Consider the following 20,789-nt stretch of genomic DNA (forward strand, 5'->3'; position numbering starts at 1 on the left):
CAGGTCACCCACAAAGGGAAGCCCATCAGACTCACAGCAGATCTCTCGGCAGAAACTCTACAAGCCAGAAGAGAGTGGGGGCCAATATTCAACATCCTTAAAGAAAAGACCTTTCAACCCAGAATATCATATCCAGCCAAACTGAGCTTCAGAAGTGAAGGAAAAATAAAATCCTTTGCGAATAAGCAAGTACTCAGAGATTTTGTCACCACCAGGCCTGCTCTACAAGAGCTCCTGAAAGAGGCACTACACATAGAAAGGAATAACCAGTACCAGCCATTCCAAAATCACACTAAATGCTAAAGAGCATCAACATAATGAAGAATCTACAACAACTAACAGGCAAAACACCCAGCTAGCATCAAAATGGCAGTATCAAATTCAAACACAACAATATTAACCCTAAATGTAAATGGACTAAATGCAACAATCAAAAGACACAGACTGGCAAATTGGATAAAAAAACCAAAACCCATCAGTGTGCTGTATCCAGGAAACCCATCTCACATGCAAGGATACACAAAGGCTCAAAATAAAGGGATGGAGGAAGATTTACCAAGCAAATGGAGAGCAAAAAAAAGCTGGAGTTGCAATTCTCATCTCTGATAAAATAGACTTTAAAGCAACAAAGATCAAAAGAGACAAAGAAGGCCATTACATAATGGTAAAAGGATCGATACAAGAAGAGCTAACAATCCTAAACATATATGGACCCAATACAGGAGCACCCAGATACATAAGGCAAGTTCTTAATGACTTACAAAGAGACTTAGACTCCCACACAGTAATAGTGGGAGACGTTAACACTCCACTGTCAATAATAGACAGATCAACCAGACAAAAAATTAACAAGGATATCCAGGGCTTGAACTCAGACCTGGAACAAGCAAACCTGATAGACATTTACAGAACTCTCCACCCCAAATCCACAGAATATACATTCTTCTCAGCACCACATCACACCTACTCTAAAATCAACCACATAATTAGAAGTAAAGCACTCCTCAGCAAATGCAAAACAACTGAAATCATAACAAACAGTCTCTCAGACCATAGTGCAATCAAGTTAGAACTCAGAATTCAGAAACCAACCCCAAATCGCACAGCTTCATGGAAACTGAACTGGCTCTTGAATGTTGACTGGATAAACAATGAAATGAAGGCAGAAATAAAGAAGTTCTTCGAAACCAATGAGAACGAAGACACAACATGCCAGAATCTCTGGGACACATTTAAAGCAGTCTCTAGAGGAAAATATATAGCAATAAGTGCCCATATGAGGAGAATGGAGAGATCCAAAATTGACCCTCTCGTCAAAATTGAAAGAGCTAGAGAAGCAAGATCAAAAAAACTCAAAACCTAGAAGAAGACAAGAAATAACTAAGATCAGAGCTGAACTGAAGGAGACAGAGACACGAAAAACCCTTCAAAAAATCAATAAATCCAAGAGCTGGTTTTTTGAAAAGATCAACAAAATAGACCACTAGCCAGATTGATTAAAAATAAAAGAGAGAACAACCAAATAGATGCAATAAAAAACAATAAAGGGGAAATCACCAGAGATCCCACAGAAATCAAATCATCATCAGCGAATACTACAAACAACTCTATGCACATAAACTAGTAAACCTGGAAGAAATGGATAAATTCCTGGACTCCTGTGTCCTCCCAAGCCTAAACCAGGAGGAAGCTGAAACTATGAATAGACCAATAACAAGGTCTGAAGTTGAGGCAGCAATTAAGAGCCTACCACACAAAAAAAGTCCAGGTCCAGATGGGTTCACAGCCGAATTCTACCAGACACACAAAGAGGAGCTGGTACCCTTCCTTCTGAAACTATTCCAAATAATCCAAAAAGAGGGAATCCTTCCCAAATCATTTTATGAGACCAACATCATCCTGATACCAAAACCTGGCAGAAACCCAACAACAAAAGAAAACTTCAGGCCAATATCCATGATGAACATAGATGCAAAAATCTTCAATAAAATATTGGCAAGCCGATTGCAACAGCAAATCAAGAAACTTATCCATCATGATCAAGTAGCATTCATCCTGGGGATGCAAGGCTGGTTCAACATACACAAGTCTATAAACGTAATTCACCACATAAACAGAACTAAAAACAAAAACCACATGATTATCTCAATTGATGCAGAGAAGGCATTCGACAAAATTCAACAGTCCTTTATGCTAAAAATCCTCAATAAACTAATAAACTCGGTATCGATGGAACGTATCTCAAAGTAATAAAAGCTATTTACGACAAACCAACAGCCAATATCATACTGAATGGGCAAAAACTGGAAGCATTCCCTTTGAAACCCGGCACTAGACAAGGATGCCCTCTCTCACCACTCCTATTCAATATAGTACTGGAAGTTCTAGCCAGAGCAATCACGCAAGAAAAAGAAATAAAGGGCATTCAAATAGGGAAGGTGGAAGCCAAACTGTCTCTATTTGCAGATGACATGATAGTATACCTAGAAGACCCCATCGCCTCAGCCCAAAAACTCCTGAAACTGATAAGCAACTTCAGCAAAGTCTCAGGATATAAAATCAATGTGCAAAAATCATAAGCATTCCTCTACACCAATAACAGACTTAAAGAAAGCCAAATCAAGAACGAACTGCCATTCACAATTGCTACAAAAAGAATAAAATACCTAGGAATACAACTCACAAGGAACGTAAGGGACCTCTTCAGGGAAAACTACAAACCACTGCTCAACGAAATCAGAGAGGACACAAACAGATGGAGAAACATTCCATGTTCATGGTTAGGAAGAATTAATATCGTGAAAATGGCTATACTGCCCAAAGTAATTTACAGAATCAACGCTATCCCCATCAAGCTACAATTGACTTTCTTCACAGAACTGGAAAAAACCACCATGAACTTCATATGGAACCAAAAGAGAGCCCGCATAGCCAAGTCAATTCTAAGCAAAAAGAACTCAGCGGGGGGCATCACACTACCGGATTTCAAACTATACTACAAGGCTACAGTAATCAAAACAGCATGGTACTGGTACCAAAACAGAAATATAGACCAATGGAACAGAACAGAGGCATCGGAGGCAACACAACATATCTACAACCATACAATCTTTGATAAACCTGACAAAAACAAGCAATGGGGAAAGGATTCCCTGTTCAACAAATGGTGTTCGGAAAACTGGCTAGCCATGTGCAGAAAGCAGAAACTGGACCCCTTCCTGACACCTTACACTAAAATTAACTCCAGATGGATTAAAGACTTAAACATAAGACCTGGCACCATAAAAACCCTAGAAGAAAATCTAGGCAAAGCCATGCAGGACATAGGAGTAGGCAAGGACTTCATGAACAAAACACCAAAAGCATTGGCAACAAAAGCCAAAAGAGACAAATGGGACCTAATCAAACTCCACAGCTTCTGCACGGCAAAAGAAACAGTCACTAGAGTGAATCGGCAACCAACAGAATGGGAAAAAATGTTTGCAGTTTACCCATCTGACAAAGGGCTGATATCCAGAATTTACAAAGAACTCAAACAGATTTACAGGAAAAAAACAAGCCCATTCAAAAATGGGCAAAGGATATGAACAGACACTTTACAAAAGAAGACATACATGAGGCCAACAATCATATGAAAAAATGGTCATCATCACTGGTCATTAGAGAGATGCAAATCAAAACCACATTGAGATACCATCTCATGCCAGTTAGAATGGCGATCATTAAAAAATCTGGAGGCAACAGTGCTGTAGAGGATGTGGAGAAAAAGGAACACTTTTACACTGTTGGTGCGAGTGTAAATTAGTTCAACCATTGTGGAAGACAGTGTGGCGATTCCTCAAGGCCTTAGAAATAGAAATTCCATTTGACCCAGTAATCCCATTACTGGGTATATATCCAAAGGACTATAAATCGTTCTACTATAAGGACACATGCACACGAATGTTCATTGCAGCACTGTTTACAATAGCAAAGACCTGGAACCAACCCAAATGCCCATTGATGATAGACTGGATTGGGAAAATGTGGCACATATACACCATAGAATATTATGCAGCAATCAGAAATGATGAGTTTGTGTCGTTTGTAGGGACATGGATGAATCTGGAGAAGATCATTCTCAGCAAACTGACACAAGAACATAAAATGAAATACCGCATATTCTCACTCATAGGCGGGTGATGAAAAATGAGAACACATGGACACAGGGAGGGGAGTACTAAACACTGAGGTCTATTGGGGGGAAATGGGGAGGGTCAGTCGGGGGGGAACTGGGGAGGGATAGCCTGGGGAGAAATGCCAAATGTGGGTGAAGGGGAGAAAGGCAGCAAAACACACTGCCATGTGTGTACCTATGCAACTGTCTTGCATGTTCTGCACATGTACCCCAAACCCTAAAATGCAATTAAAAAAAAAAAAGTAAAATAAATAAATAAATAAATGTATCAGTAACTAAATGCATATAAAGATTACTTAATGCAGCATCATTCATAACAAATATGAGTATGCATCAACAGAGAAATAGTTGAGTAAATATGGTACATCCAAAGCATGAAATATCATGCAGCCATCAAAAGAACCCTATAGCTATACAGGTGACTTTAAAGTAATTTTTGAACAAGGTCGGAAATAAGAAAACAAGGATGCAAGATATACCGCATTTGTAACTGAATGACAAAAACACCCTCAACAGGTCAATACAACATGAAGATAATACATACAGAAGAATACATTTGAGGTTATGGGAGATGAACCAAGAGGGAAAAGGCTGTACTGAAAATAATTATGTGACAGTATGCATGCACTTATAAAATAATGTGTGTGTAATGTTTTAAATGAAAGCAAACACAAAAGAATTACACGTAGTTCCTCTGGTTAACATCCATCTACAAATGACAGCTCCCATTTATTAAGTACTTCCAACACGATGGCAGTAACCCCACGAGTTTTATGACTTCCCTTACTCTGATCCTAAAAAAACTGAGGTAGATATTGTAACCCCCAATTTACAGACACAGAAACAAGCTAATGTGATTTGCTGGCAAAAGTAGGTACACATTCAAATCCAGGTTCTTAAACACATGCAAGTGAACGTGTTTGTTGCAAAAAAAAGTTGCCTGAAAAGACTGAAGAGACATGAACTAAGATTTCTAGAATCATTGTTAAAGAAGCCCACAAGGCTCATGCCTGTAATCTCGCACTTTGGGAGGCCAAGGCAAGAGGATCGCCTGAGCTCAGGAGTTGGGAGACCAGCATGGCAAAACTCCATCCCTATAAAAAACCATAAAGAATTAGTCGGGCATGGTGCTGCATGCCTATAGCCCCAGCCACTCGGAAGGCTGAGGTGGGAGGATCACTTGAGCCCAGGAGGCAGAGGATGCAGTGAGCTGAGATCAGTGCACTGCACTCCAACCTGGGTAATGGAGTGACACTGTATCAAAAAAATATAAATAAACAAACAAACAAATAAATAAATAAAAGAAGCCCAGGTGAAAAAGTCAAATTTTTAGAGAAATTTTAAATTTTAGAGAAACATAAAGTTTTTAAATTTTAATGAGAGGTATTACTATAAGAGCTACCATTAATAAATATCTAATTATCTCTAAACCTCAAAAATCTGTGAAAATCTTTTACTGCAAAGCACCAAACACATAAATCTATTACCAACGGCTGCAATGTACTGCACCTGTCAAGATTCCAAATTGTCCAGGACTAGAAATTAACCTTCAATCTACAATCTCTTTAGATCAATTCAGAGCAAAAAGCAGCATGCCTGTCAAAGGTAAAAAGTGTCAAAAATGCAAAGGGACAAAACAGCAATCATTTAAGCAATCCTTTCTGGTGGTAAAATCATTCAAAGGAAGAAACAACTAGATGTGAATGACCCAAGAAAACGAAACAAAGAAACACCTCAGACTTTATGTATGCAAGCCATTTATACCAAGCAGAGTTTGCATTTTAACTTCTACTTAAATTGTCAGAACATTTAATTAATGTATGAAATATTAGTATGTTTATATCAGCCTAAAAGTAGGGTGATGTGAATTCTGTCAGATGCTATTGTGGCCCATACAAATAACCAGATTAACATGATCAAAGCTGTATTTTTAATGACTTTAAGGTCTGTTAACTTACGAAACTCTTCCTTATGAAAGATCTTAAAAGTCACCTGTATTGACCATTAAGTAGGTTTCTAGGATTTATGTGAAGTGTGAAGAAGTTCTAAACACATTTTCCCTTCCAACAGCCTATTGTCCCACTGTTGATAGAAGCAACATAATGAGTACTCTTTCACTCTGCAGATGTACCGTCTATTCCTGTGTTAACTACAAAACTTGGCTTAATGATAAAAAGCCTTATGATAAAAACTTGGCTTTATAATAAAATCACTATAGCTTTATGATATTTTATTATCTGATACAGCAAATAACCCTGATTCACTATCAGTGTTTTCTCAGACATTTCTTTCTCTGTCCCAGCTGATATCAACAACTTCCACTTAATCAATTTGAATGACTGATTTAAATAAGAGAGGTAGTAAGTTTACAAAAACGAGGTCGAATATTTTACAAAATGTTCATTTAAAAGGCAAGATGCTAAAATAAAAAGTGTCAAATTATGAAGAGATTCAGGGGTAAAGTCTAAGAAATTTAGAATCCTATATGCAGGTTCCTTTTCTTCACATCGGTGCAACACTGTAAAGTAATCACAGATCATAGTGTAGTTTATGTCAGATAACAGACTGCTTCTTACTAAAAGTCTTTGGCCCAACATAAGATGGGAAAGGGAATTATTTTAGTTTTTAAAAAATCGTATGTATCAATCACTTTTTAAACATTTCCACCTTTAACAAGCCTTTTAAAATAATTAACCTAAAAATCATTAGTCCTAATTTCATTAAAGGGCTTCTACTATATTAAGTCTTCCCATTTAAAAAAATGTTACTTGCCTCTATTTGGACCAGCTTTTAAATCTGTAAATAAAGGTTTAGTGTTGCTCTAACAGATCTTAAATACTGCTGGTAAGATTTATTTTCCCTTACAACAGTCTTCCCTTATCCATAGGAATACATGCCAAGATCCCTAGTGGATGGCCAATTATGCAATACACCACACACGCGTTTTTTCCTACACATACATACCTATGATAAATATATACCATAATAAAAAGATATGTGAATGTGGCTTCTCTCTCAAGATATCTTATTGTACTGTACCACAAGTAACTGAAACCTTGGAAATTGAAACCTCGGATAAGGGGAGACCTCGGATATGTACTTGTTTACATATCCATCTGTCCCATTATTGCCCATTCAGATTCCTATTATCACAGGTATCACTTTTGTTATCTGTTGTTTAATTTTTGTTTTCTTGAAACTATATGTTGCTTTGTGTGTATCTTTTTAAGTTTCAGAAATGATACTGAGGAATAAAAATTGTTGCTTTTACTTTTTTATGCACTCACCGCTATGTTTAGAAGCCATCAATGTTGCTATATTATTTGGTCCACTGTTTCTAACTGCTACATATTCTATAGTGTGCGTGTGCCACATTTTACTTATTCGAGTATCTACAAATGATGGATACCAAGGTTGCTTCCAACTCCCCACTACCACAAATGATGATGCAATATTCTGACATAGATCATGTTTACGGAAATGATGTGATCTCATCTTTGAAATATATACCTAGGAGAGCCAGTTTACACTCCTATCAGCAATGCATGAGGGTTCTCATAGCTTCACATACCTGCCAGCACTTACCATTACATAGTTTTCTAATTTCTGCAAATCTGATGCTCACAAAGCTGTATCTCGTTTTATTTTTCTTTCTCTAATAAATGAGTCTGGACATCTACTCATACGAATTTCTTATTCTATAAACTGCCTATCCATATCCTTTGCTCATCTTTGTTGATCTGGAAGAGTTCCTTGGATAGTCTACATTAGCAGTCCCTTTTCAGTTTTAAAACGCTGTTAAATATCTTTCAATCTACCATGGGTCTGTTAACTTCTGTTGAATGAAGTGTTGCTTAATTTTATCTGCAGACCAGCTGCTATTACACCAATTGTTTCCAAATGTTATTGGTCCATGACAAAATAAAGTTGTACCACATCAGTAACTATACTATAGAATGTTATTTGACCACATCAGTAACTATACTATTTAGTACAAACGATATTTTTCTTGATGAAGGAAGCTGTGTGTAAGGGCCTAAGGAGTAGCCTGGAGTAATGTGTTTTTGTGTTGGGAAGTATATTTCTTAATAGAATATTCAAAATTTTACTTTTAGTTTATGCCACAGGGATTTTAAGAATTTTTCCCCACCACTGTATTACAACACAACCTCCTAAATTAACTTCTCTTAAATGTACAGTTTCAGCCAATATGACTTATTTTACAGACAATATTTGCTCATACCATGAATGGGGTCTTTCCAGTGATCTTATTTTTTGCGCGCATTTGTCGCCCAAGCTGGAGTGCAATGGCACCATCTCAGCTCACTGCAACCTCCCTCTCCCAGGTTCAAGTAATTTTCCTGCCTCAGCCTCCCCAAGTAGCTGGGATCACAGGCACGTGCCACCACGCCCAGGTAATTTCTGTATTTTTTTTTAGTAGAGACGGTTTTTTGCTGTGTTGGCCAGGCTAGTCTCTAACTCCTGACCTCAGGTGATCTGCCCGCCTCAGCCTCCCAAAGTTCTAGGATTACAGGCGTGAACCACTGCACCTGGCCTCACCAATCATCTTCTAATTGGTTACTATTAATACATGGAGGAGCTGTTTCTGTTTATTGATCTCTTACTTGGCTACCTCACTGTGCTTTTAGTAGTTATAATAATTTTATATTATCTCCCCAGGAAACCAAGAGACTCATCACCTACACAAAAATAGTAACAAATCTTCTCTTTCTTTTTTGGAGAGAGAGTCTCATTCTCTCATCCAGGCTAGAATGCAGTAGGATGGTCTTGGTTCATTGCAGCCTTCACCTCCCAGGCTCAAGTGATCCTCTTACCTCCTCAACCTCCCAAGTAACTGGGGCTACAGGGGCGTGCAACCGTGCCTGGCTAATTTTTGTACTTTTTGTAGAGATGGGGTTTTGCCATGTTGCCCAGGCTGGTCTCAAAACTCCTGGGCTCAAGTGATCTGTGCCTGCCTCAGCCTCCCCAAGTACCAGGCATGAGCCACCATGCCCAGCCCAAATTTTCTCTTTTAATATGTATTCTTCACTTCTTTCCTCTTCTATTGGACAGGATCTGTACTACAAATTTAAATGACGTAAGTTAACGCCTGACATTTGTGTGTGACTTTTGAATTCAATGGAAATGCCTCAGCTCCCCCATTATGACTTCCGGTAGGTAACTCTAGTTTTCTTTAAGTTTATAATGAAGCTTTTGTTAATGTGATAAATTTTACCAAAGGCTTTGGAAGCATCTACTGAGTTATAGTTCCTTTTACCTTTTAACTGTGACTTGGGATTCCAACGTTAAACCTCCTTATGGTTTTTAATAATGAGAGGAAATGTTTACCGTACCTTAAGAAAACAGGTTGGATGCATGTACATACGTATTTGCAAAAGCAAGAAAAAAATGCTCCAACTTTAAAGGAGGTCTCATAGGGATGAATTATAGGTGATTGACATTTTGCCTATATTTTCCTAAAATTTTCAGAATACATGTTATGTTTATAATTATACAAAACTCATTTTTAAGTAATCATGGCACCTAAAATTAGCCTGAAATGAATTACTTTGAGCTAACTATTAAATATGCTTTTAAAAAGCCAGCCATAACACTTTTCTTCTAAGAAAGCTTTTCAACTCTGGTTACCTCTCAAACCTGAGTATGTATTAAGAAATTGCCTCCGGGAACACTGGACAATAGTTTGGTAGAGGTGATCTTTTGTATGAAAGCTTTTGGCTTCAATTATAATCATAACTACTTACTGATCACAGTACTGGGTACCCTACAATTCATTTTATTTTAAAACAACTCTGAAGTAGATATGCTAAATTCCCAGAAGAGAAAACTAGTTATCAGAGCTTATAAGCAGGGCCAGGACTCAAATCTAGACGTCATTATTGCACTGTACTTCCTTCTCACACAGAATCAAATCTAATTTTGAACTTTCTGTTCAAAAGAGAAGTTGCCACTTTTGAACATAAAGATTTTGTTTGGTGAGCAGAGATTAATGAATTCCTTCAAAATTACTTAATAACTAGAATACTGAGGTTTTAAAAGAGGGCAGCAATAGTTCTAACTCAATTAGGCCAGTAAGGTTACCTTAAGGATTCTAATCTATTTTAACACTCCAAGAAACACCTGTTGAAAGGAACCATATGCTCCAATTTTTATACTCTCCTCCACACTTCACCCAAGACTCACCTCTGCCAAATGTTGTAGCCGAGTTAGCAGCGGGGTCCTCTTGTCAGATCCCAGGCGAGTGATGTAGTTTGATCTTTTACTAAATACATATAGGAGATTAAGGACTGCCAGCACCACTTGCATATCAGAGGAAGCCAATAAAGTTGTCAAATGCTACAGGGACAAAAAAGAGCAATGTTCAAGGTATCAGGCATAATTGGCTTTGAAAACAAAACAAAATTTGTCAACATTTACAAAGCTATCAAGAAGTTTAGTCACAACAATGCCAAAAATATGTAAGTATTTGATAATGTACAACATGCAACCTTATCCCCAAGGAGCTTAAGATCTGACAGTTACCTAAAACGTTCAATAAAAGTAAAAATTGTAAATAGCAGTTCAAAATTGCGCAGGTGTTCCCACAGGAAGGAAGGGATTACAAAAGAGACAAATGAGATATAATACACATGTGGGAATCAAGAAGAACATTAAGTCTCTAACTGGACTAAATGTATTATAAAAAATATTTTATGTTCTCTTCTGTACCCTTTATGACAAACATAAAATTGAAATTAATTAGAAATGTCCTTCATATAGAAGGTAAAGCTACCAACAACAGCTATTGGCAACTATGTAACATGTAACTGTTATAGTATGGTATATGCTCATAAATAACCTAAGTGACTACTCTGGGTTTTTTGTTGTTGTTGTTTGGAAACAGGGTCTCCTCTGCTGCCCAGGCTGGAGTGCAGAGGCATGATCATACCCAGCTGCAGCCTTAACTTCCTGGGCTCAAGCAATCCTCTCATCTAAGTCTCCTGAGTAGCTGGGACTACAGGCATGCAACCACCAAGCCCCCACTAATTTTTGTGTTTTTTGTAGGGATGGGGGGTCTCACTATGTTGCTCAGGCTAGTTTTGAACTCCTGGGTTCAAGTGGTCCTCCCGCCCCAGCCTCCCAAAGTGTTAGGATTACAGACATGAGCCACTGTACCCGGCCTTACTTTGGCTTTTAAATACAATTAAAATTCACCAATACATTGAAGCATTTGGTTACAATTAAAATCAGTAAATAATATAGCTGGAAATGAATCAAGGCATTTTCAGTTGTCAATTATACCAAAGGCCATGGACTTCCATGGACAATATATCTATTTCATCTTCAACAGACTGCCTATTTACCTCCCATTTAAATCCCTGCATGTTAGGCCTTTAGTTCAGTTATCCCACTTCTTTTCCTAAGCCATTTTCTTTTAACTTGTTTGTTCTGATTCTGCTTCTTTACTGAGGACACAGGAAAACTAACACACCTAAAATTAACAGGGAACCTAACTAATGATGATAGAAAGTCTAAAGATGGCTTCTATAAGAAGAAAATAATTTCTTCTTACACTGATTTTTGACCAGTTGAAAAGTTCACTGATTGCTGCACCCATGTTACTCTTTAAAGACACAAAGGATGCTATGAATATATATTTTGGGGTGAGTGTGGCAGAGTACAGAGACTTTAAAGCAGCACACTAAAACCTAAGAGTAGTAAGTACATTAATGTGATAAAATCAAACTATTTCTAGCAATTTAAAAGTAACGTGGAGCTGCTCTAACAACCTAGGGTAAAAATCAATTTGTTCAAATTTCCTAAAATACTTTAATACATACGTAACATTTCTCATTCATTTCTTGAATCTTGAAAAGGCAGGGCAAAGGTGACAGTACAGAAGTTTCCCATCAATCCTATGAAGGATAATATGTATATCCAAGAAACATTCTACTACTGTCTTTGACATAGTAAAAAACCCAGAGTAAATCCATAGTAAAAACTCAGAGCTCCACAAAGAAAAGGAACCAGCAATAGAGAGAAACAGCAATTTCCTTATTTCTGGATGTACACAATTCTATTTAAGAACAGAGTACACAGGCTTTAACTTCACCTACTTCTATGGAACTGTACAGATGCCGGGAAAAGCTGTACTCAATGAGCAAGGCTGTAAAGTTCAACACAGCCAAGAGAAGCATTTTCAGTTGCTCTCTTTCTGGCCTATCACATACGAGCATCCATGACATATTCTCCACTGTCTGTCCAGCGTCTGCCAGTATTCCATCGAAGCGGTCCAACAGGTCCACCCAGTGATATAACTCGCACTGCAGAGGGGAGGAAAAAGATGTAAGAATAAGGTAGAAGTGCTGCATGGGTGCTTTGTAACTGAGCTTTGTTACAAGAGACGGCTGAGCATGACACCTAGATTAGTTGACATCCCACCTGTGCCCATATGAGAAAGATCATACTCTGAGCTAAAAAGGGCTGGAGTTCATTGGAATACCCATCTAGATATATGTGCTAACTCCAGTAGACACCATAAAACCCCTAGAGCTAGGTCTTTAGACACAGAACTCTAGTTACAATCTAAGATCTATGAAGACAAGAGAACCAACCTTACCAGAATCCATTTAATTCATCTGTAGAGTTATCAATAAAAATTATTCTAAACTAAAGTAAAAATCCAGAGATTATCTCAAACTTATATCGTCAAACTAAAGGAATTCTGTGGTTGACATTCTTTAGCACTGCCTGTGAAATCAATTCCTCATCCTCAGCCAGCAACATTTTCCTTGCCACTGGTTTAAAGCTGTGTTAGGCACATGGCACACGCTAGACGCTTATTAAGTAATTGCTGAATAAGGCTATCCCATTGTGCTTTCTTATTCCATATCAGAACATACAAAATGATGTATTAGTATAGTGAGCCCTGTCTTTTGGGAGCATGGCTTCACATACCTTTCCAATGTTCCATGTTTTGATCTGCTGCAGTTCCAAGAGAAGTTGCTCATCATTACAAACTTTGAGTTTGTCTATTAAGGCTCTGCAGTCTGCAGGCTGAAAAAAAAAAATTCACAAAAGATGTTACAAAGGAGAATCGGAAAAGGAACCCTTAAGTTCACAAAGAAATTTTCCTTTTGCTAGAAATTACTAAAGAAAACTAGATTTGCCAGACAATCTCTTGGGATTAAAATGGAAACCTCATGAGAAAACACTTTTATTCCCCAACAATCCACCTGGGCTTCAAAAAAACCACCAAAACACTTTGGATAAAGGTAGATGCAGATGAACTATTTGGAAAGGTACGCAGACAACAAAAATTTAAAAAATCTAAACATCTAAAAAAAATAAAATTAAGGAATCTATAATGGTCTGAAAGTTAACCAGAATGCCTAGTAGGTTATACTGAATCAGAGACTGAAAAGTCCTAGTGAATTCACAATTAAAGGTGAAGATTAACATTAGATATATTTTTTTGTAACATAAAACCCTTCACTTGTAAGATGGTAAAGAGCTTCTGAACTTCATAAAACTAGGACCCCATTCTTTCTTGGGGTTCTCATTTCCATACATTTCTGCTCTCTTATACTGATGAATGGACCTATTTGTCAGGTAACAAGGAGTGGACTGAACATTTATAGTAAAGTTTCTGAAAGTGGAAGGAAGGAAAGGGATAGGGGCTGGGAGAGAGAAGCCTTCCATTAATCAATGGCAGTATAGTGTCCTGGGAATGGACCAGAGGTCTGGAAACAAACAAGTGTGGATTCACCTTTTAGCTTCATGTTTACTAAGGTGTTTGATCATGAGCAAGTCTTAACCTCTAAGCCCCAGCTCTCTTATCAGAAAAAAAGACTTAATAGCTACCTCACAAATATGAAACTCAAATATCTGCCATATACATAAAATACTTATCTCCTGTAACAGGAGCTCAAATACTCAGAGACGGCATACTATTAAAAAGAGCATGAGCCTTGAAATTAGGTAGTTGGTAAGCTACCTCTTTGAATCTCTGCACCCTCTTCTGCACCTAACTCGTACCTATATATCCAGCAATGCTGTTGTGACATTTAAACTGGGAGAAATGTATTTTTGGCATCCAAAACAGAACCTGGAACTTACTAGGGGTTTCTTTAAGCTAAGTCCAAACCTTTTCTCCCTCTAAAGCAAGCATTATTAAGGTCTACCTAAGGCCAGGCTTGGAGGCTCATGCCTATAATCCCAGTACTTTGGGAGGCGGAGACAGGTGGATTGCCTGAGCTCAGGAGTTCGAGACCAGCCTGAGCAACACAGTGAAACCCCGTCTTTAGTAAAATACCAAAAATTAGCCAGGCGTGGTGGTGTGCACCTGTAGTCCCAGCTACTCAGGAGGTGAGGCAGGAGAACTGCTTGAACCCACAAGGCAGAGTTTGCAATAAGCCGAGATCGTGCCACTGCACTCCAACCTGGGCGACAGAACAAGACTCCATCTCAAAAAAAAAAAGGAAAAAAGAAAAAAAGAATCTACCTCAAATGATCGTGGTAATTAAATGTATCTAAAATCCTTGGCACAAAATCCTTCCATAAACCAGGCCTGCACTTTTCCCTCCTCTTCTCGAAGATGTTGAGGGAGAGGCAGTGAAGCAGCAGAAATAGGTTGAACCACCTGCTTATGCAGTTTCACTTGTGCCTCCTAGACCTACTTGGGTCCAGCGTCGAATATGCTGCTTCTACTTCTAATGGAATGCAGCTATACAAATCCAATTATATGGTGTGTAGGTTAGATAACACCCAGTTCATGATGAACATTTGGATCCTGTAATAACTTGGTATGTCCCATAACCAGGCATTCAGTCTTTACCAAGGCCAAGTAGCATGCCAGAAGCTGCTTTTGTGACAGCACAGCCAAAACACCTGGGTCTACTAGGTCATAATGTCCAAGTGATAGGGCAGCTTGCATCATAGACTGGACCTCTTGCAGGGTCTTTCCTAGATCTAAACCTCACTTAACACTTTAGTGGTTCCCCACTAATGTGTTAGAGGTTATCCAGTAAATAGCTTGCTCAAATGTGACCAACCAGTATGTTGGCTCCAAACTCCAAACACACCACACATTGTTCCTCTTTCTTCACAGTGTGTGGTAAAAGGTGCAGCAACTTCCCTCTCACTTTAGAAGGGATATCCCAACATTTCCCAGACCCTGGGGCCACTAGAAACTTTCCTAATGTGAAAGGCCCTCAAGCTTCCACAAGATTTGTTTCTGACTCTCTGGCACAAATATGTTTGAGGCATCTAAGGTGCTTGTGTTTTCTACTCACAAGATCCACTTAACATAACGGCACCAATTTAATGTACCAGTGCGATGGTCTCTGTTTTATCAGACTAAGGTCCCTTGCATTTTGCAGGAGAAAGCAGCAAGCACAACGGTAAGATACAAGAAAGCATTTGCCAGTTCAGTAGCTGAATACCAATTGCCAGGGTTTATTGTGATTTATTTCAGTAGGGAATAAATAGGGACTAAATCTAGGGAAAAAACTCCTTTGCACAGCTACTGATACACAAAATGATTAATAAAAGCCTTTCATAAAAATAGTACCTAGCATTGACCACAGTATGGGAAATGAGGGTACTCTTGTATGCTGCTCAAGGAAAATAGACAACTCCAGTCCTAAAAATGTATATAACCAGTGACATAAAAATTCCACTCCTAGGAGTTTATGCTAAGTAATTTGCTAGTAACTAGGAAATAAGAGCTAGACATCAGTATGTAAGTGTGACTCCAAGAGCAGCCCCTTTACAGCATATTAGGTTAAAAAACTTTTCTTAAATTTGCATTTCTCCAATTACCCACAAAGTTGAATCTTTCTAGATGTTTACTGGGTTTGCTCTTTTCTTAAATGTCCTATGCCCCTTTTGTCTTTGGGATATTCATTTCTCCTACTGATTTAGCTACTGAAGATATTAACTACACTGGGTTACAAATATTTTCCTCAGACGGTCATGTGTCTTCCCCCTGCCCACCTCACCCCCACCATCCTAAACTTATTAAGGTGTAAATGGTATACAAAAAACTGTACGTAATTAATGTATACAACTGGGTGAGTTTGGATGTATGTATATACTCGTGTTGCCATCACCAAAATCCAGGTAATAAACATATCCATCACCTCCAAGTTTCCTTATGTCCCTATGTGTGTGTGCATGATTGTTTACGTGTATGAATACTTACCATGAGATCTACCCTCCTAACAAATCTTTGAGTAGAGCTGTTCCTCTGTATCCTGCTGGGTATTGGTTCTAGGACCCCCATGAATACCAAAATCTATGATATTCAACCTTTATACAAAATGGCATGGTATTTGTATATAACCTATACGCATCCTCCTATATACTTTAAACCATCTCTGGTACTTAGAATACTGAATTCAATGTAAATAGTTGTTACACTGCATTGCTTTAAAATTTATATTTTTAATGTTGTAGTGTTCTTTTTGATTGTTTTTTTCCACCCAAATATTTACTATCCAGTTGGTTCAATCTGCAAATGTGGAACCCACACACGGAGGGCAGTTAACTGACTGTTAACTATAGGCACTATGTTGTTCTACAGCAGATCTCTGGAACTTACTTACCTTGTTTAACTTTATGCCCACTGAGCCTCAACTGTCCCTATCCCCTGGTAACTATCATTCTATTGCCTACTTTTATACCTTTGACTAATCTAGATGCCTCATATAAGAGGATTCATGTACTATTTGTCCCTCTGTGACTGACTTATTTCACTTCGCCTAATGTCTTCCAGGGATGAAGTTCCAAAATATATAGAGAACTTCTGCAACTCAATAGCAAAAAAGCCCAAATAACACAATTTTAAAACAGGCAAGGGACTTGAATAGCCATTTATCCAAATGTCTATTTACATATAAGCAGTCAAAAAGTATATTAAAAGGTGCTCCGTATCAAGGAAATCAAGGGAATGCAAATCAAAACCACAATGAGATATTACTTCACACCTGTTAGGATGGCTATTATCAAATATTTTATTTTGGATATAGTATTTAACATTTCCATTATAGTTTTGTCCCTTTGTTATAATGTTTGGAAGGACCATGCCCACTTAAGACCAAATAAACATTCACCTATGTGTTCTACTTCCTCTATAGCTTATTTTAAAAACATTTGACTTTTGATTTATCTAAAATTTATTGCAATATGATAGCCCCCCATTCTCCACAAGATAAACAATTATTCTAGCACGGTCTCCCGACTAGACCTTCTTACCAATTTATAATCCCTCTATTATCATATATGTAGTTCATATGTACACTAGGATCCTTTTTCTGGATTTTCTATTCTTGTAGCAGTATATTCTTACACTGATACCACTTTAAAATTTTAAATTATAGTCTCTTACAGCAAGTTTTCTTTTTGTCCTTCAGTAAAAGATATTCAAGCACAGTTGTCAAAACTTCTAGATGCCAAAACACATCAAAAGCAAATGAAGACATTTGCAACAGATATGAAAATGAGTATGTTCAATATATACAGCATTCAGTAAGAGAAATGCCGACATTCCAATGTCAGATACAAAATGATTAACAAAAGAAGATAAATGATATACAACAGTGAAATACTTTCTTCCTCACTTACGAAGTTAACAAAAATTTAAAAGACAATCTGTAATACTGGCAAGGGTATGTGAAGAAAATGCTGCCCACACTCATTAGCACAATGCTAAAAGAAAAGGGCAAGATTGTGTGTGCACATGTAATAATTTTTTAAAAGACTGGAAGAAGCCTGGGTAACAAAGCAAGATCCCGCCTCTACAAAAAATAAAAAATTAGCCAGGCATGCCGGCATGCACCTATAGTCCCAGCTACTCAGGAGGCTGAGGTGGGAGGATCACTTGAGCTGGGAGGTCAAGGCTGCAGTGAGCTGTGATCATACTACTGCACTCCAGCCTGGGTGGCAGAGCAAAGCCCTGTCTCGAAAAAAAAAAAAAAGCCTAGAAGAAATACAGCAAAATGTTAATAATTGTTATTTTTTGGTAATACTTGCCAGGCACCTCTACATTTTTTGAAAACCAAGTGGCTTAATAGTTATGATATGAACTAACCTATGTGCCAGATACTGTGCTAAGCAATTGCCTCACATCAAGAAGGAAGAAATTTTGTAGCTGTGGAAACCAGGCAAGTTAATAAACTCTCAGCCACAAAAAAGTCTAGTAAGACTCAAACCCAGGTCTAATTCCAAAGCTTGCTCTCTTTGAACTAAGCACATGGGGTATTGCATCATAATGCAATACCACTTCCTTAACTTCAGAAAGCAATTTAAGCTAGCTAGTGGAATATTATTAGATTGAATCTGGGATTTCTACTGTTGACAAAGGATCACTTGATATAACCACCCAATACACAAGTTAAGCTGAATTGTGTGATTAAGAATCAGTAATCAAAACAGCTAAAACACTGGCCTTATAAAAAAAACTAGTGAAGTAAAGTGTTATCACTTTCATTTTCTAAAAAACAAAATTGAAAGATCCCAGAAGTACAGTAAAAATATGAATCCACATCTGCTCTTTCCATTATACCATACTGCATCTCTGCATAAGAAGGAATTGCACCGCAGCCTGAGAGCTGACTTCAGGCACCCACAACTATGAACTAACTCATCAGTGTTCACTTTCCACTGGTCTTTTGGCTATCCACTTTTTTAATCCAGAGAAGTTCAAAAGAAAATCTTACTGTTTTGAGACAAATTGTTGTTTTACTGCCTTTTGTATATATGGGTGATGAGATTTGAAGATCAGCATAGATGAACTATTCACAAAGATTTTTTTTTTAATGAAGAAAAGATACACAAAGCAAACTTTTGGATACTTACAGCCTCAGTAGGTGTCTTCTTCAGTTTAGTCCTGTCTACTTTCATGATTTCAATTTTCAGCTTTACGATCTGAAAAGAAAATGTCAATGAAGTGAGAACTTAAAGCTGCAATCTTGAGCTCTACAAGCTTGGATAATACAGACTGAAGAGCAATGCAAAATGCTTAAAGTAAAAACACTGGAGTTATGATGCTATGCCAACTCAGAGGCACAGCTATGAGGTAGAGAGAAGTAAAGAATCTCTCCCGATCAAACTGGCCCACATCCCTATGTTGCACAAGACTGAAACCAAATCAAGCCAAAATGAAAACTTGTTTTTCTTTTACAAGCATCTCAAACTCTTAATTGAAAATTAAAGTGTACAATGTTTGCAACACATCTCAAGACGGAAAAACTCACCACAGCCCTGCAGTTTCCTGAAAACTTCCATTTCTAGGAATTAATCCAAAGAAAGTCATAAAGATGTACACAAATATTTAACCACAAGAATCCATACTGCATGGCCATGAATAATAGTAAAATATTGAAGACGACCTACTGTTCCATCACAAGGTTAAAAAAAAAGACCAAATGTCCAAAATACGATTGGTTTTAAATGGAATATCACACAAATGTCAAAAATATTGCAGACAACTATATAATACACAAAGATGTTCATCAGGAAATAATGGACATGGAACATATGGTATAAACTTATGTCTAAAGAAAACAGCTAGAGGGGTTAGGTATCAGGATATTAATTCATTGTTAACGAAAAGGATTTTGTATGAGTGTTTAACCTTTTACTGTTCCTACCAATGAAAACCTATTCGTTATATCATAAGAGCAAAGGCAAACAGTACTTTTATTTTTCAATTAGAAAATGAAATATAAGACTCTCACTAGAAATATTCTGAGCACAGAAAACAACCATTTTATTAAGACATGTAATTTGGAAGGCTCAAAAGCAGACAACAGCCTGATCAGATCCACTGTATAATCCCTAGATCTTTGCTGGCAGACAAGTCCTCCAAAGCACAAGAAGTAAGTTTCTCCTGTTAGCAGCTAAGACACATGCACAGAGGTAGAAGTGGGTTGCAGGCTCTTTACACGCAAAACAAGATTCTGTTATTAACAATGTATTTAGCTCCGTAGCAGTCATTAGAGATCAATGGCCCTCCCCTCAAGAAGGCCGCCATAATATAAAGCTGACCAATTACAATATAAATTGTAGGCAGCTTTTTGCCTAGATTTAGTCCAACATACTCAGTACTACGAAAATAGTGTGTATTTGCCTGTATGACCTGCATCCATTCAATCAACAGGCATTCAAGGAAAAGTTTGTGAAAAATTCAGAATATATTTTGTAACATTTCTGTAGAGACCATTCCTTAAGAAGTTTTCTCTCTACGGTAGATATTTAGGGTATATAATTCCAGATCACTTTTTAAAAAGTTATCTCAGTACCTAATACAAAATGAACAAAATGCCTGCTGCCAACAACCTCAAAATATCTCAAATGAGGCCAACAGGATTCTGGCAACAATCCTGTCCATGTGGTGGAAACTACAAGCTGAGCTATTTGTACACTTACTCTCAAGGATTACTTTTTTCCTCCCCTTTCTCACAAACGTCTTACACATTACTTATAGCAAGTGGCTGTCACACTACTGTGGCTTCAGTCATTTGCAGGGAGGCTATTAAACTGCCCCTACTGCAAGAAGTAGCAGCCAGCCTCAACACCATACAACTCAAATAACTGACACTTTCCCTCT

At 37.7% G+C, this 20,789-nt stretch overlaps 1 protein-coding gene across 32 annotated transcripts in view; it reads right to left on the bottom strand.

Moving 5' to 3' along the window:
- Positions 1 to 20,789, bottom strand: part of HUWE1 (HECT, UBA and WWE domain containing E3 ubiquitin protein ligase 1) — a 161,850-nt gene that overhangs the window by 105,615 nt on the left and 35,446 nt on the right. For all 32 annotated transcript variants that reach the window (XM_078364000.1, XM_078363993.1, XM_078364009.1 and 29 more), the window contains 4 exons: positions 19,037 to 19,105; positions 13,136 to 13,234; positions 12,295 to 12,501; positions 10,382 to 10,534 (listed from right to left, as the gene is read on the bottom strand). In XM_078364000.1, the coding sequence (XP_078220126.1) occupies positions 10,382 to 10,534; positions 12,295 to 12,501; positions 13,136 to 13,234; positions 19,037 to 19,081 (504 nt within the window). In that variant the 5' untranslated portion in view covers positions 19,082 to 19,105. The remainder of the gene's footprint in view (positions 1 to 10,381; positions 10,535 to 12,294; positions 12,502 to 13,135; positions 13,235 to 19,036; positions 19,106 to 20,789) is intronic.

The sequence above is a fragment of the Callithrix jacchus genome, chromosome X (genome assembly GCF_049354715.1).
Source record: "Callithrix jacchus isolate 240 chromosome X, calJac240_pri, whole genome shotgun sequence".
Taxonomy (NCBI): Eukaryota; Metazoa; Chordata; class Mammalia; order Primates; family Cebidae; genus Callithrix; species Callithrix jacchus.